The following is a 26,808-nucleotide window of genomic DNA, read 5'->3' as shown; positions in this document are numbered from 1 at the left end:
ACTTGCAGGTTTCTTTTAAAAACACTTTTTTATATCCAGGTTCTTCCTCTTTGCTGCCATCCTCCTCTCCTCCTCGCAGCGCAGGCTTACCGCTGCAAAACTAAACAGAGCTCCCTGAAAGGCTCAGCCAAATCACATTGGCCATATTTGTCACATGAGGTAGGACTCCAGTAGAGAATGTAATTTAACTCTTTCTGCACCGCTGGGTGAATGAGACGCTGAGAGATTGTTTTTTTTTTTTTTTCTATCGGGTTGTTTTTCTTTACTCGAAGAGATCAAATTATTGGTGGGGACAATTTAATAATCGCTGGATATTGGTGGGGACACGTCCCTTCTGTCCATGCCAAATCTACGCCCTTGCTTGGACCACTGTTATGGAACGCCAGGACTGCCATAATGAATTAATTAAATACACCATTAAATAATTAATTAAATGTGTCAATAATTAATTAAAATTGGAATTAATTAATTAAATAAATAGTTATGACACATGTAATTAATTAATTATTGACACATTTAATTAATTATTGACACATTTAATTAATTATTGACACATTTAATTAATTATTTAATGATATATTTATTTATTTCATTTTGGCAGTCCTGGCGCCTGGCTCTCATCATGAAATAATTTTATCTGTCAGCCTCACCCATCAAACTCAGGGGGCGGGGTTAACGCTGATCGAGTCAAAACCATTGCTTTGGCCTGGTGGCCATTGTTTCTAGCACACAACAACCGGCATGTGGAAGCTAACAGAACTGAGCTTTGAAAGACCCTGCCGTGAGACTGGGCAGACATCTCCGAAATCATCGAAGCACTTTTGCAAAGAGGCTGTATCTTGACAAACCGACCAGACACATGAAGATTAAACCACTACATTCTCGGCTAAAAAAATATTAAAACGGTATTTGGTGACACACAAACAGGGTCTTTCAAAGCTCAGTTCTGTTAGCTTTCACATGCCGGTTGTTGTGTGCTAGAAACAATGGCCACCAGGCCAAAGCAATGGTTTTGACTCGATCAGCGTTAACCCCGCCCCCTGAGTTTGATGGGTGAGGCTGACAGATAAAATTATTTCATGATGAGAGCCAGGCGCCAGGACTGCCAAAATGAAATAAATAAATATATCATTAAATAATTAATTAAATGTGTCAATAATTAATTAAATGTGAAATACATAAATAATTAATTAAATGTGTCAATAATTAATTAATTACATGTGTCATAACTATTTATTTAATTAATTAATTCCAATTTTAATTAATTATTGACACATTTAATTAATTATTTAATGGTGTATTTAATTAATTCATTATGGCAGTCCTGGCGTTCCATACACTGTGAGCGACATCACACGTGTGCACTGTGGTCACACCAGCGTTTACATTTATGTCAGATTACTTTTAATTAACTGCTTTAGCCCATTTACAATGAAAATGTAAAAAAAAATCTAGGCATTGACCTGTGTAGTACTATTGGAAGTAAAAAATAACTTGAACTCCAATTTCGAAAACACAACTTTCTTTTCTGTCTTTCTTTCTTTCTTTCTTTCTTTTTTTTTTTTTTATAAAGCTTTGACTTATTATGAGTCTGTGGTCTGGGAGAGAGTCCTGTAACTCTCTGTCTGCAAAATATAGTACATAATGACCAATGCTGGGCAATTAATTATATAGTTACTTCTTCAAAAAAGTAACTGAGTTATGCAAACAACAACATTTTTTTAAATGCAGCCAAGACGTTTTTTAAACAAACATTTCAAACTATTTACAGAACAATCAGCTGTTCTGCATCAAATCTGATGCCACACAAATCATTTGTGCCACTCCAAAAAATAATTTCTGTCCACTATAAGATAAAGGAGAACAACAGCCTGATACCTGCAGGCCTGACAACAAGAGATGTATCACTCCTGTAACACCTGTAACATTCAGCAGTCGCCTCATTGTTCTGACACACACAACAAAACTATTGACTACACTAGATTAGATTAGATTAGATAGAACTTTATTAATCCCTCGGGTGGGTTCCTCTGGGAAATTCGATTTCCAAAAAAGCACAGCACCGACAGAAGTTACAGAGTTATACACACACACATATATATAAATACAGAGACAATATAAATAAAATATACGAAGGGGATAAATATAATAAATAGGAATAAAAATAAAAATAAAAATACACACTAACTACACAGGATTTGCACTAAATGTCTCAAATCTCTCACATCTCAAAACACCGCCATCACTCCTAAAACTTCCCCCCGTTTCTTAACAACTAGATGCCACTTTGCCATATCATTTTTTGATTGGTTGACATGGTACTTTTTTGGACGAATAGGAAAGGGAGAGGGGGGTAGGGTTTGTTTTTGCTCACAGGCAGAGAGTGTTTTCGAGCCTTTTTTCGTATAAAACGCCGTTTTTACCGTTTCTTCCCGCAGTAAATATAAACAACGATAGTATTCAGGAAGAAAACCAAACATTGCAGATATTTTTTTATCATAACTATGGTTTTAAAACTCAATTTAAAAACTAGTATAAAGTTCACAATTTTTCCGGCAATTGTTCCGTCTGTCCTGCTCACATCTCCAATGGTTGCGCACGTTGTCATTAACGTGGCTTCACTCCACATCAGCCACGCCGCTTTGCTAGCTAAAACACCGGTGTCAGCATATAAGAACGCTGTCATAGCCTGTCAACGACGTTGATTAGCTGCGTATTTGCGAATGTGAATCGCATTATTGGCTGGACTATGGGATAAGCCACTCCCATATGGGAGCAGCCAGTCACTTACTGACTAACACTGCAAAACATAATTGTCAAAGTATTAATTTTAATTTCAATTCAGGTTAGATTTTTTGTGCGCAGAGACCGTGCCAGCAGTGCGCAATTGCGCACGTGCTCAGCTTAGAGGGAACATTGATTATGATCAGTGCTTTAAGTGGCCCAAAAGAGGTGCCGGTACTCTATTTTTTTTCCGCCTCCCCTGAGGTAACAACAACTATATTGAATGGGTTTTATATACAACAGTCAACAGACAACCTTATACAAAATAATAAATCATTTTATTAGTTTGTGGATTTGCTTGAGCTAGAAAGAGCTACTGAACATAAATAAAATGTGCAAAAAGGTATTGAAATTTTTTTTTAACAAAATATACATAAAATAAATTATAAACTAATTTGTATTTTGCTCTCTCTTGAGTCCCTGCTGGTATCAGCAGCAGCACTTGTAAAGTGTACCTGCAGAGCTTGGTAGTTCTCCCATACTGCTTTCACTGTTCTCTCACTTGAAGCAACCCAACGCACTGATAAAACACGGCCTATCACAAGGAGACGTTGTCCAACATTGTGAGCACTCTCGGTTAACTCCCTTTGGTTTTTTGGTGATGCATGGTAGAGGGAGTAAAGCTGATCTAAGAATATTTTAAAGTGGTTGATTCCTCCTACCTCCTTCAAAACATCACAAACTGCCAGTTCCAGTCTGTGATTGGAACAATGCCAGACAAACAGGTAAGGGAATTTGGAACAAAGCTGCGCAGCAACTCCTGCTTTCCTCCCAAGCATTACTGAGGCTCCATCACAAGCAAATGCCAACAAATGTTCCTGTAGGTAGTGAGGGTCAAAGCCATTATTATGAAGACATCCTAACAGTGCTTCAGTGATGTCCTTTGCTGTGGTCCCCTGCAGCTCAATCAGTTCAAAAAATATTGTGTCTGGATTTTCACTGGAAATAGCTGACCGCAGGCACACGACAAGCACAGACTTTCCACTTATTGTAGTGGATTCATCAATGAGCACACACAATTTTCTTTCATTCATCACTATGTCATTGACTACCTTCTTTTTCATTTCAGCTGCAATGTGATCCAGTATATTTGCACATGAGTTATTAGAGTGCAAAACTCTGCCCATCTTGACACCATTTAAGACTTGCAACTGGACATCTATTGGCATGTCTGTAAAGGGACGCCCATGCTTGCCAATCTTATAAGCTGTTCTAAACACATTGCAAGTTGAAGCGTAGTCAGCCTTTCTCATATCTTCAATGTGTTTTTGCATTGTATTTTGTGTTGCCTTCTCTTTTATTTCAACTGCTTTCTTGTGATAAATTGAGTCTCTGTGCTCTTTTATTTTCTTTCGTAGTGAGTTTTGTTGTGCAGCCTTGTCCCTTCCAAAAGACGAGATTAAGCACCCACTCCACTCCTGCGACACTCTCTGCCCTTGCTGCATGTCCACGCGAGCACAAACTTGACTACACACACTACAACCCAACTTTTGATTTCTGCTGATCAGCCACTTGTAATTTGTGGAGAAATACCGGACTTGTGCTTGGGACCAACATTCTGGCCACTCATGCTCGCTAACGCGGCTGTTGTCATCGCATGGAGAGGTGGCGGTACTCTCAAGAGCTATATTTAGAAGTGGCGGTACTGAGTACTTAAAGCACTGTGCCAGAGCACATTTTGAACAACACCATGGGAATTTCGGATTTTACACAGATGGTTGGATGTTACACTCTGGAAATGGAAGGAAGGTGAGTGTTATTAATTGATCGACATGGTGCAGTTTTCCACCGATAGGAAAGAGGTGGCTTTTCTTCCCCCCCTTTCTTTAATGTTTTCGTACTGTCCTTAGAGAAAACACACACAATGTAACTTCAACTGCTCTGTTGGGAGCGGGGCTCGATGGTGAACCTTAGGCCGCTCTGGTGGGGGGTTTATAGGGGACAAAAAGGGATTGGGCCGGGGAGTAGATCCAAGTCCAGCATTGACCCACTCCATCATCTCCTCAGTGAAATTCAGGTGCAGGGAGGAGGGAGTAAAGGAGTGGGAGGAGGGTGATGACCTGTCAGGGGTTTGGGGGGCTGGGGAAGGTCGTGGTCTCTGGTCCTGGTCGTTGGTATTGTTGAGAGCGTTGGAGACAAATAAGGACCCCTCTTCTTGCCTCTGAAGGCTCTCCTTTTTGAGGCTCTTTCCAGGTGGGGGCAGATGAAGCTCCTCCTCAAGCTTTGTTTGTTCCTCCCTATGAGATAGCTCCTCATTTATCTTAGCCTTGGCACCAAGCACAGATGGATGACATATGGAGTAAAACAAGTTGAAACAGCTGCATGCCTGACTTGTTAAAATTAAATCCATTTTGTTTAAACAAATGCCTTCGTTCCCAAAAAAAAAAATTAAAATTGTTGATAAAATGCACTGAGTGGTCAGCACATGCTGATATAAGCAATTTATTTAGTGCAAACAACTTGCTGAATCTCTCCTCTCCTGACGGGCGGTACAGGTCCACTGATGAATACAGCTTCATTCAGAGAATTTACTGCATTTAATAATCCAGTAAAGTCCCGTTTCAGAACCTCTGACTGTTGTTTGGACACATCATTTGACCCTGTATGCAGAACAATGTTAGTCACAGTTGGATATTCATCTGCAATTTGCAGGTACTCAGAATGTGTGATATAACAGGTATAACAGAAACAATATGGGGCCCAGTACAAAACCTGGTGGCACACCATAGCTGAGAGAAGAGGACAAGGACCTATGACTAGAAACGGCCACAGAAAAGTATCGTTGATGTAGAATGCAAAGCAGACCCAGATACACAGAACCAGCATTTCAGCCTATGGAGCAAACTATGGTGGTTGACAGTATCAAAAGGTCAGCTCCAACATCAGCAGAACCAAACACTCTCCTGCATCACTGCTGCTGGAGAACAAAGAGCAATTTCAGTAAAATGAGTCGAGTACACTGTCATTATCCAAGACAGATCTAAGCTGCATAGCCACAACCTTTTCTAATATCTCAATAACTACTGATCATTTTGGTCTCTAATTGCTAAGAAAGGTCAAGTTTGGGTTTGTTTTAAAATGGGTGGATGACAGCTTTGTTAAAGTAAGCAGGGATTTGAGCAGAGAGCAGTGAGGTGTTGAGTATGCTAAGCACAGAGGGACAAATACACTGAACAAGGAGTAACAAAATTGCTAATGGTGTCTGTCAGGGACCAAGCAGTAAAGCATAAAGGACACAGGTGGTTTTAATTTTTTAAAAAAAAGGGGTTTTATTGACCCAAAAATATGAAAATATATTTAACAAAGCCAAAACTTAAACAGGCAGACCAATAAAAAGAGGTCAACTCAATAAACTAAACTCAAGATAATAATTAACAAAACCTCAAACAAACATATGACAAACTGACCTCCTGAAATGACACACAGGGGAACTTAAATACTGGTTTAGCTAAACCAAATGGCTGCCATATAACCAACTAATACAAAACAATTAAACAAACGTGAAACACCCCCCAGGCAATGAAGCATGTGGTGCAATCCAATTAGGCTGTCAGTGGTACTTCAGGTCTCCCAGCCCTTTGCTGCACCTTTTGCCAGACAGGAGAAGCCAACCCCCAGGCAACTCAAACAAAGAAAGATGTATTAATATAACATAAAACAGAACTTTGACCTTGCAAGGTTAATATGTGTGCACGCCATATAAACATTGGAAGGTGTGATGGAAAAATAAATACATTTAATAAAGAAACAATATTGAACAATAAGTAGAATATTTTAAAGTAGTGACTGTAAATTAAACTAAAGCGAATCAACGGGTAGTGAGGTGTGGAGCTTACCATGTGTGGCATGCCATCACAGTGTCAAACAACACCTTAGGATGTCTGCCATGTTGAAACTACAATGTGCAGAAGATGGACTACAAAATGCACATCTTACATTACTGCGGTAATGTAAAATGTGCATTTTGTTCCAACCCTGTTGTTTGATGGCGGCAGCCTGTGAAGATATCTTTCATTATAGAGAAACATTTAGGGTCACATTTACTGACGTCGGCAGAGCACAAAGAATTCTTTATGTTACTGAAGAGGCTCAGAGTCAGCTTGTGACTGAACATATTCACGCACGTGTCACAGTAAGCATAGTAACTGCAATGGCTCGTGATCTAACGGTAAATAATATTTGTGTTTTTCTGCACGTCGTAGTGTCAGCTGTTCACACAGAGTGCAGTTTGTAATGATGCAGCTCTCCTCTGGGTAAATCTGAGCTTCACCTGAGTCCTGATCCTCAGACTTTTGAACAGTGCTCAATGTGTTATTTCTTAAATCAAAAGCGTATCGATCAGGGGCGATTCTAGGATCAGAGCTTTGGGGGTGCTGAGCACCCAGAGAGCTGCCCAGCCAGGCAAGATAGACTTTACTCGTCACGATGAGACGTCTTCCCCGTGTCTGTCAGTCCCTGCATCCTTAAATGTCTCCAGTTGTCCCAAGTTCTCTATGACTGTCTCCTTGGTGCATTTAAACCCCTGTTCCTCCCTGTCCTCATCATCTGTTGTCTTCGTCTCTGTTATCAGTCATCATAATTTTACCATCTCTGTGCAAGTCTGCAAATTTCTTTATTAAATCATAAGATTCTTAAATTCATCAAGTCTCTCTGTGCCTGGGTCCTCGTCACAAAACATGACATCACTGTTTTGTACATTTTAACACAATTTAATCCCCACATTTGTGAAAGAAAAGCAAAACACTTTTTTGAAAAGTCTGTAACAAAACCATCAAATCTGATCAAGGTTATTTAAATGCTGCAAAAGAAGAATGGATTGGAATTAAAAAAAAAATACATATCACAACCTTAATTACTGGGGGAAAATGATGAATGATGCTCATAGTGAGTAAAAAGTAAACTGAGTGTATTTTTTCACTTTTAATGTGTATGTATAATATAATACAGATACATAAAAACACTCCCAAATCAGAATAAATTATTACAAATAAATTATTACAAAATATTAAAATAAAAATGGAGGCAGCTTTGCCTGTGGTAGAATGTATACAATGTATGAAAAAATCTTTACTGGAGATACTAATTTTGTGTTGTAAGATTTGAGTTTCATGCTTTCATAGTGGTACTTAGGACAGCTTGACGTTTTTCTCAGGTGGTACACGCTGTAAAAAGTTTGAGAAACACTGATAAGGTAAGTGTATGTGTGCTTTTGGAAAACATTTAAAGCTGCTGTACAGAATCTTTGAAACAAGTTAGCTTAAAACATTTTTAGACTATAAACAGAGCGCTCTGCTTCTCTTTACAGTTCCTCACTCCATCAGGGCTGTTTGGCACTTTCTGATAGTGTGCAAATGTGGTGCACGTACTGCGGCAGTCATACAGACAACTGGACGGTCCAAAAGTTGGCCTACCTATTACTGGCTGAGGTTTCAGTAGAGTTGTGGCTGAACCACATAAAAATATATCATTAATTTTAATCTCCCCAATCCATTATAATATTAGGTTGGAACTCCTACCTAACTATATAAAGAGTAACTGAAGCACCCCCAAAAATGGGCTAAAACCGCCCCTGGAATCGATCCTCCTTCAGCTTCCTCTCATTTATATGATGTGTCTCGCTGTTTTCAGAGAGAAACACTGAACCCGAGCTCACACTGGCTCATTTTGGTTAGCAGGCCTGCAGTGCTCTCCTTCACACTCCGTCCTCCAGTGGACAGTCTTTCCTCCTCCCTCATTAGGTTTTCCTCCATCATCACTGAGTTTTTAAAATGGACTAACGATGAGGTGGAGTTTTTGCTGTAACACAAAAGTCTGGTAGTGAGTCAGCCCCACAGCTATCTGGAGCATGTGCAAACTGATAATAATCTTTAATAGGGCTGTCAAAATTGAGCGCAAACAAAACAACCGCTGTATAATGCCCTCCGCTATCTTAGTTTCATTGGTCACATGACTGTATCACATGACTAAAATCTGTCATCATTTTCGAAAAGGCTCTGGTTTTGCTGTCCACACTGCCATGCAAAAATGGCGTTTTCAAATGTATCTGCTTTGGAGAGGGTTTTTCAAAACACTGCATTTTCCTTGAACAAAAACACCATCTGAGTGTGGACAGAACGCCAAAACGGAGAGAAAAAGATGCGTTTTCAAACAAAAATGTATCAGTGTGGACATGGCCTGAAGTAACCATGAATCCCAAGTACTGCAATCCAGCAAAGGACTTCTAAGATAGTCCAGTGTCTCCTCTGCTAAACAGAGCTATAAAGGAAGAAGCACTGAAGCTCCTTTCCTTAGTGTTTGGAACAGCTCTGATTATGCGTGAGGAACCTGCCTGAGAAACATTGACTTCTGAATGCACCCAGAGACGTGCCGACCCATACCAGAAACTCGATTGTCCTGGATGTATGCATTTTTCCTGTCCTTTTCACAATAAAAGCCCAAAACACATTGTATGACTGCACCTGTGCAGGACGAAAGGAAACAGGTAACAGGAGTATGATGAAACATTTTATGGCAGATCATCTGATTGAAATTTCATCTTTCTTAATATAAATATGCTTCTGTTTTTGTTTAGAAATTCTGATGAGACTAACAAACAATAACATTTTTCCTATCAAATAAATTTTGTTAAATGATTTCTTAAACTAATCTTAATTAGTGAATTCTGAGGAACATGATGTGAATTTGATGTAATATTTATTGTTTGAAGCTTTAATAAAAATCAAAACAGATGAGAGGGAGCACTCTTCAAAAGAAGGAATTGACTGTAACTGTAAGATGTAAGCAGTCCTCTTCCTCTGACATATGGATAGCAGGAAACAGGAACTTAATCCTTTCAAACTACGGTAAGCATCTTTTCACACACGTGCAGAACAAAAAGTGTTTCTGGTGCACACAGTAGGTGGCAGCAGAGAGCAGGGTGTATGTTTATTATCCAGCAGGCCTTGCAGCATATGACTGGAATTCGTCGTATATCTGGAAGGAAGCACCGGTGAGAGGTCCACATGAGGAGACAGGAAGCAGCTGCAGGGAGAGCCACAGTTACTCTGAGAACTCTAATGTACTCGAATACATCCAAAGGTTACTCCGGGGGTAGGCAACTCCAAGCCTCGAGCACCAGTGTCATGCAGGTTTAAGATGTGCCCTTGATCCAACACAGCTGATTTAAATGGATAAATTACTTCCTCAACATGTCTTGAAATTCTCCAGAGGCCTGGTAATTAACTAATCATTCAGGTTCATTCAGGATTCAGGTGTGTTGACCCAGCTTGATATCTAAAACCTGCAGGAAACTGGCATTTGAGGCCATGAGTTCCTGCACCCATGGGTTACTCCAAAATCAGAGGTAGCAACTCCAACAAATAGCTCCTCCTCCTCGCTCAGAGGTTTCAGTTTCTCTGGAAGACACAAACATTAATCAGCTGATCAACTCAAACCTGCAATCAGTGAACACCTCATGAGCATCGCATGGTCAGTGAACTCACCCTCCACTTCCAACTGCTCCTGATTGTAGTTTTCAGCTTGCAGCTCCTCGAAGCTCAGCTCCCCCCCCCCCCACACCTCATCGCTGCAGCAGCTCTTTGGAGTATGTCACCTTCTCCACCATCATTCACCTGCAGCTGGAGGACACAAACCAATCGATAATCAATAACAACTATGATGAATAACCTCTAATAACCTCTTTTTATTACTTAAGTTACTGTCTTGTGTTGTGATGTGTCATCTCGTGTCTTATGTAGGCTGTGTCCCAATTCAGGGTCTGCACGCTTGGAGTACGCATTTCAAGTGCGATTACGTCACCGCTACGCGACGACGGCTGTCCCAGTTCGAAGTGTACTTCAAATGCATACTCCAAATGCGCCGTCGATTTCCCCAAATATCAAGCATGGTCCGGTGCACGCTTCGTGGTCCCATATATCCCACAATTCATAGCATGGCGGTGGGTGTGGATAATTTTGCCGCAAAATACAACAGACGACAAAAGGGAGCGGCCGAAGAGTGAACTGTCAAAAGTAAGTACTGAATATTATGTCACTTATTTATGTGCGAATGTTTAATAACGAAGAACATTAAAACATTACTGTTGGCCACATGTCGGCAAAGTTATGTGACATTAGCGATGTTTGTACTTTCAGCGTTAACTTGGTTTTAAAGCCTCTACTTCAAAAAATATATATAGTTGACCTTAATCTTACAGAGAATGTGATGATTTTATGGATAATTAAAGTCAGTCATATATCCACAAACAAGCTGAAAGTCAGTGATGCTGCTCGGTTTGCGGTCCTGAATATCACGGCACAAGCAGGATCCACTGCACTGTTAATGTTAGCTATGTTATATTGCTGCCTCTGTTCGGTGGTGTCGAGCCAAACGGACTTTAACGTGTGTTTGAACGAGCTGATGGTTCACTCGTTAAGCTGATAGAAAGATGCTTTAATCACAGGAGTCACACATGTGTCCACTGTACCATCTGGGAACTCTTCTTGTTTAGCACTCGTAATAACACAATCACTAAATCCTCCTTCTCTTGTGCTGTTTTGTAGCAGTGTATACACCTGAGACTGTCAGCTGTCTGTCTGTCCTGCACTCTCTCTCTGTTTCTTTCTCTCTGATTGTGTAATAAAAGTATGAACATGTGTTTATAAGTTACACTTGTGTTTGAATCCTGCAGCTTATCACACATTTGATTTCCATGTGTGACAACTGCAAGTGTCCAGAGTGACGACAGACTGAGGGACCCACTGCTGCACATCATCTGTGAGGCTTTGCACCCTGATGATCCACCAGGACAAACTCAGCAGTGTGTGAGGAAGAGGAGGAGGAAGAGCCAGCAGCAGCTGACAGCTGGAGAGAATAGACAGACTGTTCCCTGTTTGTGAAGGACTGCTAGAAAAGTTTAACATAACTAATTGTCTGTCCTGAATCAGTCTTATTAGGTAATGTTCAAATAATTTTATCATTCCAGTGTTTTCAGTGTGGGAGAAAGTACTCAGGGCCTTCAAGTTACACACTATGAAAGGCAGCAACAAGTTTAATACTCAGAAACCTAAAGTATGTATCAGCAGCAGAATGGAGCTAAAGATAAATGTTTGTTTCAGTTCTATGAAGCTTTGAGTATTTTGGATTAGTAGTACTGCTGTGTTTGTTGCATCATATTACTGTAATTGTTTATATGCTTTATATATTCTGAGGTAAGTTGATCTATAGTGTTACATCATATTCTATAAGGATGTTATGTGTTTGTAGACTTTCTGCCCAGTTTGACCCATTTAGCAGAAGCCAGCCTGTTTAAGGCTCTGATATCTATTCTGTATGACTTAAAGCAGTTATGACATGGTCTGATTTTCTCACCCAATAAAGGAATATTTAATATATCAGTCTACTCTTCATTCTATCAGCAACAGTTTTCATAGCTCCTACATTTTGTTTTTACACATATATGTAAGCATTGAGCCAAATGTAATAATGCCAACAAATTAAACGAACAATATTTGTCTCTTATGTATAATATATCTGTACATACACTGTCAAAAATGCTTGTCTTTGAGTGAAGATTTTAGGTGACAGGAAATATAAATAACTGCAACTTGAATCTTTGACCCAGAGTTCAAGCTCACTGCTGTAATATATTCTGTAATATATATATATATATATATATATATATATATATATATATCATAATAATCTGACAATACATATAATATTGGCCATATTATATTTACATTACCACAGTGAGATGATTTTAGTCTCATGAACAACATTAGCTAATTGTTATTTAATCTTGAAATGACTGTTCACACAGAAATGAAGCCCAACAATCATGTTTTACAGTCCCGTGGTCTCAGCCTCAGATACTCAACTAATCACAGTGATGTCATGACAAAAATGAACTAACAAAAAAACATTTTTTCTCCTTCATTTCTGTCACACAATGCTGTATGTAACGTTTCTAGGCAACCTGAACAGCGCCATGAAGGCTAGACCGTCCCATTTCACAATCCTCTCACTTCTGCACTTCTCGTACTTATAGTACGCACCGTACGTAGTACGCGTAGTGCGCGTACTTCAAGCGTGCGGTCTCTTAATTGGGACACAGCCGTAGTGCTGACGCGGGACAGTCTTACAATTTCACTGTACTATTGGAAAACTAAACTGAAATAAAATCATTTACAGGTCAGAGCCAGAGCAATGAAGATGAGTCCTGCCAGGCTTCATAACTCCAAACAAAAACACTTTTCATTTTTTAAAACAGTAAAACTGTAACACAGCCACCAACCAATCAAATGTCATGCAGGTCAGAGGTCAAAGTGATAAAAACAATTAATAAAACTATAATTGAAGTGTCAGAAAGATGCATTTTATTTGAGATATTTAAAAGTGAAAATTTTATTATTTTTCTATTTTTAAATAAACATATTTAACATTTTAAACTGTAATCTCAATTAAATCATTAGCAGGCAAAAAACTGTTAAACAGGTTCCTGCTCTTGTCGGCTTTTATTATCACTTAAAGTCAACATCAGTATTTGTAAGTGAAAAAAGGTGAAACTCACCTGAACTCTGACCTGCCAAACCTGCTCATAGAAACGTCAAATTCTGCTCGTTCAAAGTGGATCAAAACATTAGCATCATCACATCTTCATCAGCGCTTTGTACTAAGAAACCTTTCTCCATGTCGGTTTCAGAGTGAGCTGAATTAAAGTAGGAATCCTGCTGCTTCATCCAAAACTATAAAAGCTATCTTAGATCACAGAGCTCAGTTGATCACGTTTAACTGAAATCTGATCTTTTCTGAATAGAGTTTGGCGAAGCAATCAAGTGAGATGGGGGGAAAAAAAACACACTCCACCAAAACTCCGTTCCTTTACCTGAAAATCATCCAAATCACAAATAATCAGTAAAAATCACATAAACCATCTGCCTTTTAACTTCCGGCTGCGCCTCTCATTGGCCCGCTTCAGGTGTTGCTGCAGTGCCCCTGCTGGTTAGAGTGTGAAATGCTGACTGATCGTACTGCACTGATTAATCAGTACTTGATTTAGAAACGATTTTACTGATTAGTGATAAATCCGCGCTCTGCTCCACAGTCCTCATAAAGTGCTTTACAAACGCAAACATCACAACTAATTAGGCTAACACCCAACCATAACCATGTAGCTAGCCAAACAGCGAACAGACACTTCCTGCCACAGAAGGTAAAGTGTACAGTATATCCTGGTTTAACGCCTCACTGCTGCAGCACTACAGTGATCCTCGTACTCTGATGTTTAGTTTCCTCTGAGCTATTGGTTCTGTCACTAGTTAGCTAACATAAACTAATATGAGTCTGTTAGCCAACCACATGCTCCGTACTAACAGAAGATGGCGATAAACATGTTTTTAACTGAGCTCTTGTTTCTTAAACCCAGCGTCACAGACAGAGTGACGTCTGTGTGAGAGTCTGTGACGCTGGGCTTAGTGGGATCACCTTTACTTATCTTTGAATGTGTGATGTTTTTCACGCTCTCCTGTCGGATCCATAAATTCACCTGTTGTTGTTGTTGACGTCAGCGGCGCGTCAGAATCACCTGTGTGGGGGCGGGGCGAGGTGTTTGTCTTCCTGTCAGAGAGCAGGTGAGACACACCTGAGGAGGTACATCGGAGCTGAGCGTCTTTTCCTCCTCGCGCGTAGACTGACCGCAGACGGACATGTCCACGCGCTCCTCTTCCTCCCCCCTCCTCCTCCTCGTTTTCGCGCTCTTGCGGTCCGGGGGGGCGGTGGACCCGCACTGTGAGGACGAGTTCCGGCGCGGGCACGAGGACTTCGTGCTGTACGCGGAGGACGCGGTGAAGCAGGGCGCGGTCATGTTGGCCACCGCGAGCTTCTACTCCGAGCTCGAGTGCAAGCGCGCGTGTTGCGGGCAAGTGCACTGCAACCTGGCGTTGCTGGAGCCGAGCGTCCCCGGAGAGGAGAACCGCACGTGCGTGCTGTTCAACTGCGTGCGTAGGAATCGGTTCGCGTGCAGGTTCGTGACCCAGAGCGGGTACAAGAGCTACGTCAGAGACGCCGTGTACCGGAAGTACCTGGCAGCCCCCCAGAAAGAAGGTGAGTACTTTCAGGCTTACTGACTCTCCGTGATGTCAGTTCTGCTCAGTGAGCAGGATCAGAAGGACTCTCGGAGGCTGAGAGAGGTCTGAGCATGTGCAGGGGGGTGAAGATGCAGGCAAGAGGAGGGATGGAGGCGGGTGATTGGCTGTGGGCCCAAGTGTGTCAGCAGGGAGGTCGGTGGGCAGACTCGGAGCCCGACAGGGTCGCCAGGTCAGAACACACACGCCTGTTCGTCGGAGCAGGACCGGGTGTTCTGAGAAACTATCCTACTCTGACAAAACGTCCTACCCGCATTATAATTTGAGGGTGACTTGCGACTAAACCTAACCCTACCCCTAACCATAATCCTAACCATAACCTTAAGAAGTATTCTGGATGGGTGAGAGAAAAAGGAGTTAATTCTGTGTTTGGTGTTGTGCGCATGCACTGTGTCTGCACAGAAACATTGTGTAGGATGTTTTTTCAGGTAGGATGGACTCCCAGAACACCGGCCCACATAGACTGCGAAGGCCGGGTCCTCCGAAGGACGTGGCCTAGGTTTTGGGACACAGCTTCTGTTTAATGTTTTTGAAGAGCAGCTGTCGCGTAGACGGCGTGTTCCTCTGCTGTGTGAGGAGCGGGTTAAAGATGATCTGCAGCTTCGTTCTCTCAGACCGCCGTGATCAGCTGATTAAGTGTTACAGGATGTCACATGTTCCCTCCACGCTGACAGATAACCACGGCACAGACGCCTGTTATCTGTGGCTGAAGCCACCGGCACAACGCTGTGACCAGCTCACCTCCATCGTAACTGTGGGACTAACCAGTCCAGTGCTCTGTCTGTCTTGGTCGTTGTGTCCTTGGACACCTACCGCCTACTGGTGTTGGCCGGGCCGGCCCCCACCTCACTTGATTGGCAGCCTCGCTTCTGTCAGTCTGCCCAGGGCAGCTGTGGCTACAACTGTAGCTTGCCTCCACCAGTGTGTGAATGTGAGAGTGAATGAATAGTGGAATTGTAAAGCACTTTGAGGGTCTCGAAAAGCGCTATATATGCAATCCATTATTATTATCATTTCAGGCTGCGCTTCCTCTCTATGCACGTGATCTCTGACCCTGTCTCAGAATCCATCTGACTTCAGCTCCCCCTCACTCTGTCTCCAGGTAAGAAGCATCCGCCCGTCGCCAACGCAGGCCGTGATGTCACCATTCAGCCTGGAGAGACTGTGATGCTCAACGGCACTGAGAGTGTGGCGCTGAGCGGCGCAAAAATTAAAGACTACCGCTGGAGTCTGGAGAGAGGAGACAGCAGTGTAAAGATAGAGGTACAGGTGCTGCAGCACGGGGGTGGGGGCTTCTGTGTTACAGGGAGACTTCACCTGGAGACAGACGGGTAGTTCACTGTATCCACTACTTTGAATATAAAATTCAGCAGAGCAGCTTCCAGCCCACCAAATCTCATTCACAATCTGTCCAGTTTTCACTCTGCCTTGGTTTTTGGAAGTTAAAATAAGGACTTGTGTCTGTGCAGGTGTGTCCAGGTGAATGTAATTGTTCTTCAGCGTCCCTCTGCAGCATTCAGCTGTGACTGAGTCCAGCTCATTTCACTTTTAAATGCTGTTATTTTTGAATGGGCTTCTGCAGGAGACCAATTATCCTGACCAGGTGCAGCTCTCCAACCTGCAGACAGGCTCGTATGTCTTCAAGCTGACGGTCAACGACTCCAACGGCAAATCAGATGATGCCAAGGTCACAGTCCTCGTTCTTAACCCACAACAGACCAGCTGTGAGTGCTCATGGGATATGTATTCCAACAATAAGTCTGTAGCATGTGCAGAGCCCTGTGCCAGAGTCAATAGAGAATTTGGTCAATTTTAGGTTTTGAGGACGTTTAGTTTGTTTCATCTCAGTCTGACTTTATTGGGTCTGAAGTCTTCACTTATCGTCACTTTATCGATCAGCTGATGGCTGAATCACTGTGTTATTGATCAGTTAAACGGTGTGGTAGAAGCAGAGTCAGCTAATTGGTGGAGGGAATGGTGTTTGTTTTCTCGCTCCTCTTAAACTGGTCAGACTGGATTACCTGACTCATGCACGCTCAGAGGACGCCCCCACACTCACAGCAGAAACTTGACGTAATTCTATTTGACATCTTCCTTTCAGCTGATTTCAGGGTCACGTGATTCACTGAGTCTGTATTGATCGCAGCTCTGACCAGAGTCGGGCTTTAAAACCGTAAAATGGGAGTTTGCAAAACAGTAAATGGTGCAAGTGTTGTCACAGTGGCACACCCTGTTTGTTTTCAGCACTGCAGTCAGCTGTATTTCTGTAGGTAAAAGTCTGACAGGAAGTGATGTAACTGACGCTGTCCTCGCCCTCAGCATACTGTCAGGCTCCGGTGAAGGTCGGGCCGTGCCGCGCAAAATTTACTCGCTGGCGTTACAACATCACAAAGGGCGTCTGTGAGATGTTTGTGTTCGGAGGCTGTATAGGAAACGAGAACAACTTCCTGTCTGAACAAGAGTGTCTGTCTGCCTGCAGAGGAGTCACAGGTACACACACGCACACATGTACACATGAACACAGACACACACCTTTATTGTAACACTGTTTCTGTATTTTTGTCCACAGTGTCATCGCAGAGGAGTGTTACTCTGCCCGCTGCAGGTCAGTCCCACAGCGCACCTCTTCATCTCTGCTCCACAGTACAACCAGGATGCTCAGTGTGTGTGCGTGTGTGTGTGTTTTAAGAGGTGTGCAGCTCGCCGTGCGGTCCTGATCAGCTAACCTGTGGCAACGGCTGCTGCCTGGACAGAAGTATGGAGTGTGACAACGTGAAGCAGTGCAGCGACGGATCAGACGAGAGCCAGTGCCACCAATGTAACACACACACACACACACACACACACACACACACACACACACACACACTGAGTGTAGCTGACCTTCCTCCTCCTCCTCAGTGAATCAGACCTTGAGCCTTCTTCTGGACATTGATGTGAACAAGAAGAAAGGTTTGTTTTAATTTTCTTTGTTAAAGAAATACTCAAAGCTAACAAGCTACATGCTAATTAACCCCTCCCCCCTCAGTTCAGTGCACGGAGCCTCCCCGCACCGGTCCGTGCCGGGCCAAATTCCCCGGCTGGTACTATGACCCCCTGGACCAGAAGTGTCACGAGTTCACCTACGGTGGCTGTGACGGGAACGAAAACAACTTTCCAGACGATCAGACATGCAGAGAGTACTGCAAAGAAGTCGGCGGTACACACACATTCGCACACACAAACACTTAATCTTCATAACAGAGCGCTGGCTTTCCAGCAGATTAAAGATCAACCCAACCTGAGCGTCACCCACACTGCAACGCTCTGACTTAAAGAAAGTGAGCGTCTCGCTAAGCACGGGAGCGGCTTCTATTGGCCGGCTGAAGGTGGCGTTGCCTTGGCTACCAGCTAACACAAACGTAAAAATTGGGATTTTTTTGTCTGTGGGAAATCAAACGTTAGGACCCTTCACTCATGAGATGAGCTCCACACACAGAAACTGCTCACATACACTGCAGTCACATGACTCTGTGACAATGTCATTCAGACGTCTTCTCGCTAACCTGACGCAGTTTGTGCTGAAGCACAGAAATGTAAGCACTCCGGCAGAACTTCATAAAACTCGCTGACTTCCAGATAAGGAAACGGGAAGAGAGAGCGGCTCACCCGCTTATGAGTTTTGGAACTCACTGCTGCTTTTTCTTCTTTCCCTGCAGAGAACGATGTGTTCGCCAGAGGTTTGTTTGAGCGCTTCGACAAGGAAGTAGACGACGACTCAAGTGAGAGATTTAACCTCAGCTTTCAACTGTTCTACAGTACAAACAGGACATGACCTCACTGTCCTCCTCCACAGGTTCCATCACGCTCGCCGTGATCCTGTCGGTGGCCATCTTGTCTCTGCTGGCCATCCTGGCCTACTGCTTCCTGAGGGCCCGCAAGAGGCGCACACACAGGCCCGTCAACACGGGCCCCACCCACGAAGCACTGTCCAAGGAGGAGACGTCTGTTTATAACAGCACCACCAAGCCCATGTGACGTCAGCCGTGCCGTTACCGTGACGATCGGCTGCCTTGTTTTGATTTAAGTGTCCTTTAAATGTATTTCTCAGCTGTTTTCATGATTGATTATTGGGGACGCTGGAGTTCTGTGGTGATGTCAGTTTCCTGTCCGCGGCGTCTTTACTACTCTTTGTGTTTCAGTATTTATGAATTCAGCGTCTGGGTCTCAGGTTTTATTAGTTTTCATGTAAATACCAAGTTGGTCTCAGGTTTTTAACTTCTGCTCTTATAAAGTTTTAATAAAAGTTTGAAAGTAGTAATAAAGTTTGGACATAACAAAAAGTGATCTTTATTTTGAAAACAAACTTCCTGCTTACTGTGAGGTGCTAAACAGGGGTTCGTTCTTCGTACCTCGCTAAGTAAGTTAGCTGGATTTGATTGTTGATGATTTCGCGTGATCTTGGATCGTTCGGTTCTCCGAAGCTCATCTGGGACTTGCTGTCATAGCAACTGATCCGTAAGCGTAAACCTGCTTGGGAGCAGGCTTACTTTATGTAAACTGGATTAGATCGCGGCCACTCAGGTATGTCCGCTTCATTTATACGAAAGCAACAGCGATATTTTTCCACTGTTTTTCCATAAATAAATATTATCAATGTAACTAAAGATAATGCAGTATTTGATTCTTTTATTGATTTCATACAGATACATACAGGTCATTTCCTAAAAGAAGCGAAATGTACTATTAATCATTCCATTCCATGTATTTGATTATTTCAGATGTAATTCATATTTTAGAGCAGTAATAGTAAATTACTTCGTGTAATTAAGATGAGAGACCACGGCTATAAAAGCGAAGGCGGATTTGGGAAGTCTGTCGCAGCCATGTCCTGTCCGTTTGTACGAGAGCAACCCATTGCGGAAGGTGCAAGATTGATAAGGAGAGTTTTCAGAATTCAGCGTATATTGCGGGATAGACAGGATCCTTTTTATTTATTTATTTATATATATATATATCTCCCAACTTACTGTGCATGCTTCAGTCACCCCTTGCATGGGAACAGGTAAAAGTGATGGAGTGTTATGTAAAACTACACACAAAAAAACCCACGATGTCAATAAATGTCAAAGTACAAAAAGCATTTTAATTAAGGCAACAACCAAATATTTTACATTGTACAAATAGAATTATGAGCTCATTTACCAGTTATGAAGGTGCTGCTGCTACTGCACCCCGGCTGCTGGTCTAAGGAAGAGCTGCCCCCAGGGATGCCCTCAACAATGGGTCTGGTGGCATTCAACCCTAGGGCCAGCTCCTCTGCCGGGGTGTGACGAGGGGGTGCAGGACCACCACCTGTCCTTTTTTGCTCTGCCCTTTTCTTGGTTGCTGTTATAAACAAACAAACAGATTATTTCAGGGTCTCTTTCCAAGAGACTAAAAGCAATATAAGTGATAAATATTACCATGCTGTAGAATATTGTTATATTTCACTTTTACTTGTTCACATGTTCTAGTGGGTCCTGTTGTGGCTCTAATGTGAAAGAGGATATAATATAATATAATATGATATAATATAATATGATATAATGTAATATAATATAATAAATTACTTACGAGTTTAATTTGTCAGCAACTTTCTGCCAGCCCTCTCTCCTTGCTTTTGCAGCCTTTGCAGTGTTCCCTTGCGTTTTAATTAAACTCTGAAACTCCTGAAATCCCTCAATCAAGAATTCTTGCTCTTGATTGAGCAAGAATCAACCGTTTGATTCGCCGACCAATCAAAGGGTTGCCGATCAATGCGATGATGCGTAGCCCCTGTTAAGCCACCCAGTGATCTCACATTACTTCATCCAGCTGTACTAATCGTCAACAACAGGTGTGTTCGGAGAACCGGAATAGCGAGCTCAAAGTTGCCACGATGATCTTGGATGTGTCATTTGATCTTGGATGTAGTAAGCGGTACGAAGAACGGACCCCTGGGCCCTATTTCAGAAAGCCGGTTTAGTGCAAACTCTGAGTAAGTATACCCTGAGTTAACGAAAACTCTGGGTTTTCGGTTTCACAAAGCGAGTTTAGATTAATTCTGAGTGAGTTACTATGACGACACACTCCGTGAAGCTAACCTGCCCCCTAGCAGGTTTACTTCAACTAACCCTGACCTTCTCCGCCTCTTTGTCGGAAACCTGACTGTAGGAAGTGTCAGACATGGCGTGCTCCTTCCTTGAAGAGCCAGTAGATGTTGAAGCCCAAATTCTCCGCAGAGCTCTCCGCCGGGAGAGAGTGATTAGAGCGCGTTTGGACATTTTATCATTTCCTGATGATTTTCTGTGTGAACGTTACAGTTTTTCAGCACAATCTATAATTTATTTGAATAACATCCTCAGGCCTAATATTGCTCATGTGACACATCGCGGACATCCTCTCAGTTCTGTACATATTATTTGTATTGCACTTCGGTTTTTTGCAAACGGGAGCTTTCTGTATAATATTGGTGACGCTGAGCACGTTTCCAAGGCTACCGTCTGTCGGGCAGTCAGGAATGTTACAGTTGCACTGAAACGTCTCCTGTACTCGTTTGTGGTGTTCCCCGGTCATAGACCCACAAGATTTATCAAAGAGGGATTCCACAAAATTGCAGGTATCAGGATGACCAAAACTTAATTCATGATGTGGTGATACTTGAACTACTACTTAAATTTTACATTTATTCTCACGGTTCCCAGGCGTGATTGGCTGTATAGATGGCACTCACATTCCAATCAGGAGCAATGTGAACAGGAAGTCTTTCCACAGCATTAATGTACAGGTACATGGTTCCCTGTAGCATTTCAAACTAACAAATTATGTCATTATAGTAATGGATGCTAATTTGTGTTCTCTGCACTGTGAAGATCATATGTGATGCTGCCAACATTATCACAAATGTGGAAGCCAACTGCTCAGCCTCTGTGAGTGGTGGTGGTGGAGGACCCCCACCTGTTTTTCGGGCCTCCGCTTTTTTTCTGTTGGCTATAACGGGTCACATTTGAGCATACAGGGTAAGCAAATATGTACTTGTAATGTGCTCAGATAATTTCAATTAGTGCTTACAGAGGGGAAATTAATGTAGCCTCTAACTGCAATTGATTTACATCGGACAAACAGACCAAGCACTATGGCTCATAATACAATTACACCTTACCTGGTTGGACTATATTTTTATATTTCATTTTTACTTGCTGCCAGGAACGTTTGGGTTGCACCTGCGCTCACATCACATCACAAAATAAAATGTATAAAATAAAAAATAAAATAAAATGTAATAAAATAACGTGTTAAATGGGTGGAAATCCCTAGATCAATGTTTAAATTAACACTCACGCATTGACTCTGTCGGCTTTGTTTTGCCATGCATGCTCCCTTTCTTTTGCAGCTGAGGCTGTGTTACTTTTTTTCCGCGGAATTTGCATGTTATCGGCATATGCTGCCATCAGAATTTCGGCCTCAAGCGCTGTAAAATACATTGACCGCGCCTTCTTTCCCTCCGTCTCCATGGTGACTCGCTTAATCTGTGCTCCACTAATCAGGACTTTATGTATCCTCGTGCGCGCGTTTAACTTGGGGTTAAAGCAACTCCGCGTTGACTGAACTAATTGTTATCAGCCTTTCTGAAACCGAATATTCCGAGTTGGACAGTTCGGGGTTACTCAACCCTGAGTATCATTTTTCACTCTGAGTTTTCTAAACCGGCTTCCTGAAATAGGGCCCAGGTCGCTTCACAGTGACTCTGTGGTGTGTTCACTGACTCCTCAGTCCCCGCCTGCTCTCCATCCACCTTGTCCAGGTCATGCTGGGTTCAAGTCTTTTACAGAAGCTACATAATCACAAACAATTTCTTTAAATCATTGTTTTTATTTCTGTTGTTGGCTCACACCACACTTCTTTCATTTCTTTATGTATTCATGAGTGGTCTGTACTTTCCTGAGGTGTTTTCTCTTAACCTTGCACTAACTTTGTTTAACCTCAAAGTCTGCATTTAGATGTGTTGTTATCTTTATTTCCCAGCAAACACTTGAATCTAGTGATGCGCGAATCATGAACGAATCGTTCAATACTCGAGAATCACTTTACTGACTCATGAATCATGATTCACAAGCCCAACTGACTCACTGACTCATCCCTGTTGCTGTTAGCAGCAATGTATCTAGCTTATAATTAAAATTGTGGAGAAAAACACAACATCCAGTATCGTAACAAAAAAATTTCTGCTCTGAACTGGAAGAAAAAACCCTGAGTAGAAGCTCACATCAAGAAAATAGCTCCTCGGTTCACAGTAGCATCACTCTGCTAATATGCTAACAGCACATTTGAGCTACTCACCCCTCCCTTCCTGTGCTGAATCGTAAGCGAATCACTCAGGACTCGCTCACCCCCTCCCTCCTGTGCTGAATCATAGAGCGAAAAAATCACTCACTGGTCGTGTACAAATTCATGGGCTGCATCCTCCTGAGGACCCAGCCTTCGCGGTCTACGTGGGCCGGGTCCTCAGAAGGTCAGGTAGGCTGGAAGTAAACGGCCGTGAAATTGGACGGTCTAGCCTTCTGATTAGCGTCACTGCTGTCTCGGTAGAGTTTAATAAACTCAGCCGTCTGCTCCTTGCTATCTAAAATATAACAGGACACTGGCGTAAATTCTCGACTGTCTCATACTTCTGTTTAATCAGTTTTCTGTTTGACGTTTAGTCAGCTGTGTAAAAACCAAGGAGGAACCCACCCGGGGGATTAATAAAGTTGTATTTTATCTAATCTAATCTAATAACTTTAATCTCAGCCAAACCGATTTACTCACGAACAAACAAAACACTGAAAAAAGCCCAACAATAACATTTTTAGGTTCTCTAAGTGACTTATATATTACGTTTAACCCGAGCAGCGAAAGTCCGCGGTGATCTGAAAATGATGTGCCGGGAGTTGTGCTGTTCTCGGCCGCATCAGTAACCCTCGAGCACCCGGCTAGCTATCGAGCAGGTGGGTAGCAGACGTCTCCGAAAACGTCGAAGCACTTTTGCAAATATGCGATATCTTGATAAATTGAGCAGATATTTGATGTTTACACAACTACTTTCTCGCCTGAAAATATGTCAAAAGTTTATTTTGTGACCCAGAATGATTAGTATGAGTAATTTTAAAACTTAGTAGCGGCCGCCATTGTTGGAAACTGAAGTTTGGCTGGGCCGCGCTATGAATTCTGGGATATGGTAGGCCACGAAGGACACACCCGACCCATCCTTCAAATTCGGGGAAAAGGAGGACACATTTGTCGGCTGCATTCAGAGGAGTCTACGAATTTGGACAGCCTTCGGCGCGTCGCTGTGATGTAATCGGTCTACAAATGCGGCCTCAGGAGGATGCAGCCCATGAATTTGGACACGACCACCCACTCACCCCCTCCCTCCTGGCTCACAGCTTCCTCTTCTTCTTGGTTGGCAACCAATGTTAAGGCGCATTACCGCCCCCTGGCTCACAGCTCAGTGGACATTTAGATGAGAAAATATATATTTAACACATTTAAGGAAAATACTAATAAAATAAAAAATAAAAATATATTAAAATAAAATAAAAATAAATAAATGTTTATTAAGCAATTTTGATAGGAAATTGCTTAATTTTAGAAATGTTTTTGCTCTTTTTTGCTCTATAAAATAGTTGTTTTCTTTTAGAATCATTCATCTTAGTAGTAGGATTTCCATGAAAAGAGAAACAAATTAAGTTTGAGTGAAAATGTGCATTTTTTTGCACTCTCTGGTCGACTGACTCAGTGACTCAAATGACTCAAAAAATCCGATTCACTTTGGTGAGTGACTCATTAAAACTTGATTCAGTAAAAAGAATCAAATTTACCATCACTACTTGAATCATTTATTTTGATGTCTTATGGTTGAAATGTATGGAGGACCACAAGAGCCACGTGCATCGAAATAAAGAATTCTGTGCTTAAATAATTAATTGTAGAATAAATTCTGCATTTGTAAATTCATTTTTGAATTCTAATTTAATAAACTGATTTTCAAAATGCTTTTTAAAAAACTAATTTCAAATAGGGCTGGGCTATATCATACCGTTCACGGTAATACCGGGTAATTTTGGGCAATGATAGGAAAATTAAATCTCGCAATAGAATATGGGTAAACCGCGCATGCGCAGTGCTTATGTTTACATACGCACATGGCGGCGACGCAGAATGAGAGCGAAAGCAGATCGTTAAATGAAACGGATGAACCAGAATTGGTTTGTAAAAATGCTGCAACTTCAGTGGTGTGGAACTGGTTTAGCTTTCGTCCGTCAGATACACAACAAAGCACTATTTTTGGTAGCGCATGCTAGCGGGCCGTCCTTATTACCGTGTTGTTTGGAAAATACGTCACACTTAAAATCAATCCTTTGATTTTTCTGAAAAATGTATGAATTCTGGTTGTGTTTACTGACCTCGAAACGATTTTATGTGGTACACGGCGCTGGAAAATCTGTCAAATGTTTTAGTACAACTTTGCTAAGCTACGAACCGGCACCGCTTGATGGATTGTCGGAGCATTACGGCTATCGTAGGCAGGAGCCTCGCGGAGTGATACGTACTGCGCTTCAACATAATATTATGGTATTGTGTTTGTATAACCTCTTTTTAAGTTTTGTGGATATTATACATGGTTATGCTGAGGATATGTCGGCCAATTTCCACTGGAAATGCCTTTTGGTTAAACTGTCAGCAAGGAATTTGCATTTGCACTGTTACATTTTTATATAACTTTAATGCACATAAGAAACAGCTGCTTGTTTAAGTGAAAATACATTGATAGGGTTTTTTGCACTAATAAAGTTGTGGACTTGTAAAGTATTTTGTCTAGTGTCAATTATATCGTCAGTTATATCGTTATCGCAAATTTTCAAATGTATATCGTGATAAATATTTTTGTTCATATCGCCCTGCTCTAATTTCAAAAAACATTTTCGAATTCCAATTTAATAAATTGATTTTCAAAATGCTTTTTAAAAAACTCACTTCAAAAACCATTTTTGAATTCCAATTTAATAAGTTGATTTTCAAAATGATTCCACTCTTCATTTCAAAATCCATTTCCCTTGCCTGTTCGCTCAGGGATTAACATTTGAATTAGCAACTCATTTCAAAAATTCTGTTGCAATGCAAATTAGCCACACCTTGGGATGTAAGGAGCTCTCTGATTGGTTGGACAGACACAGGCTGTCTGCCTGGATTTTTCTAGTTGCCCTGCCAAGAAGTGTGTGTGCCTTGTACAAAGGCCGTTCAGCCTCGGGATTTACACTCGGATCGACACGGATATGCGAAGAATGAAGGGACCCTACAGCAGAGGCGGAGCCAGACATTTGAAACACCTGGGGCTTATCCCAAAAGGGTAGTATGCATGTGGGTTTTTTTTGTTTGTTTTTTTTTTTTGGGGGGGGGGGGGGGGTAGAAATGACTGAAAGATTAATAGGCTCTGTTTTGAGTTTTGTTCAAAAAGGAATGACTTCATATAGGGAAAAATATATATCACATATGCAGGACACCTTAAACTAGTTTTTTAATTAAGCAGCAAGGCAGAACAAGGTCAGGGCTGCATCAAGACACGAGGACTAAACCCCAATTCAACCAGACCCAGAACTGATCCAGAATTAAAACAGGACTACAACAGTTCAAAATCAGGACTACTTGGGATTTAACCAAGACAGAACCACAATCAGAACTAGATGAAAGTAGCACTAAAAATCATCATATACCTGCACTACACTTGTTTTTTTAATTCTACCAAAGTACACTATTTAGATTGAGAAGGGTTTATATAATTATTTAGCCTTGTTGTGTAAACAAGCCTGCATAACTTAACAAATATAGAATTTGAAAAATAACAAACCTAAAAAGAAACACT

The 26,808-nt window shown here is 41.9% G+C and overlaps 1 protein-coding gene and 1 long non-coding RNA gene across 2 annotated transcripts; one reads left to right on the top strand and one right to left on the bottom strand.

Annotated features, from left to right (window-relative positions):
• Positions 1-9,460: 9,460 nt before the first annotated feature.
• LOC101465166 (uncharacterized) lies at positions 9,461-14,448 on the bottom strand. Its single transcript, XR_001168049.4, has 3 exons — positions 14,309-14,448; positions 10,266-10,400; positions 9,461-10,178 (listed from the first exon to the last, which is right to left on the bottom strand). It is a non-coding gene; the product is annotated as an uncharacterized LOC101465166 (long non-coding RNA).
• A 20-nt stretch (positions 14,449-14,468) lies between these two features.
• Positions 14,469-19,279, top strand: LOC101464875 (kunitz-type protease inhibitor 1). Its single transcript, XM_004572839.5, has 10 exons — positions 14,469-14,865; positions 16,009-16,169; positions 16,489-16,630; positions 17,226-17,396; positions 17,476-17,511; positions 17,596-17,724; positions 17,808-17,858; positions 17,935-18,105; positions 18,605-18,667; positions 18,742-19,279. Exons 1-10 carry the CDS (start codon positions 14,469-14,471, stop codon positions 18,921-18,923), a joined length of 1,503 nt encoding a protein of 500 aa, XP_004572896.3. The 3' UTR covers positions 18,924-19,279.
• Positions 19,280-26,808: the final 7,529 nt, after the last annotated feature.

This window comes from Maylandia zebra, linkage group LG15 (assembly GCF_041146795.1).
Source record: "Maylandia zebra isolate NMK-2024a linkage group LG15, Mzebra_GT3a, whole genome shotgun sequence".
NCBI lineage: Eukaryota > Metazoa > Chordata > Actinopteri > Cichliformes > Cichlidae > Maylandia > Maylandia zebra.
The sequence above is the reverse complement of the archived record's forward strand: the minus strand, read 5'-3'. Positions and strand labels throughout refer to the sequence as shown.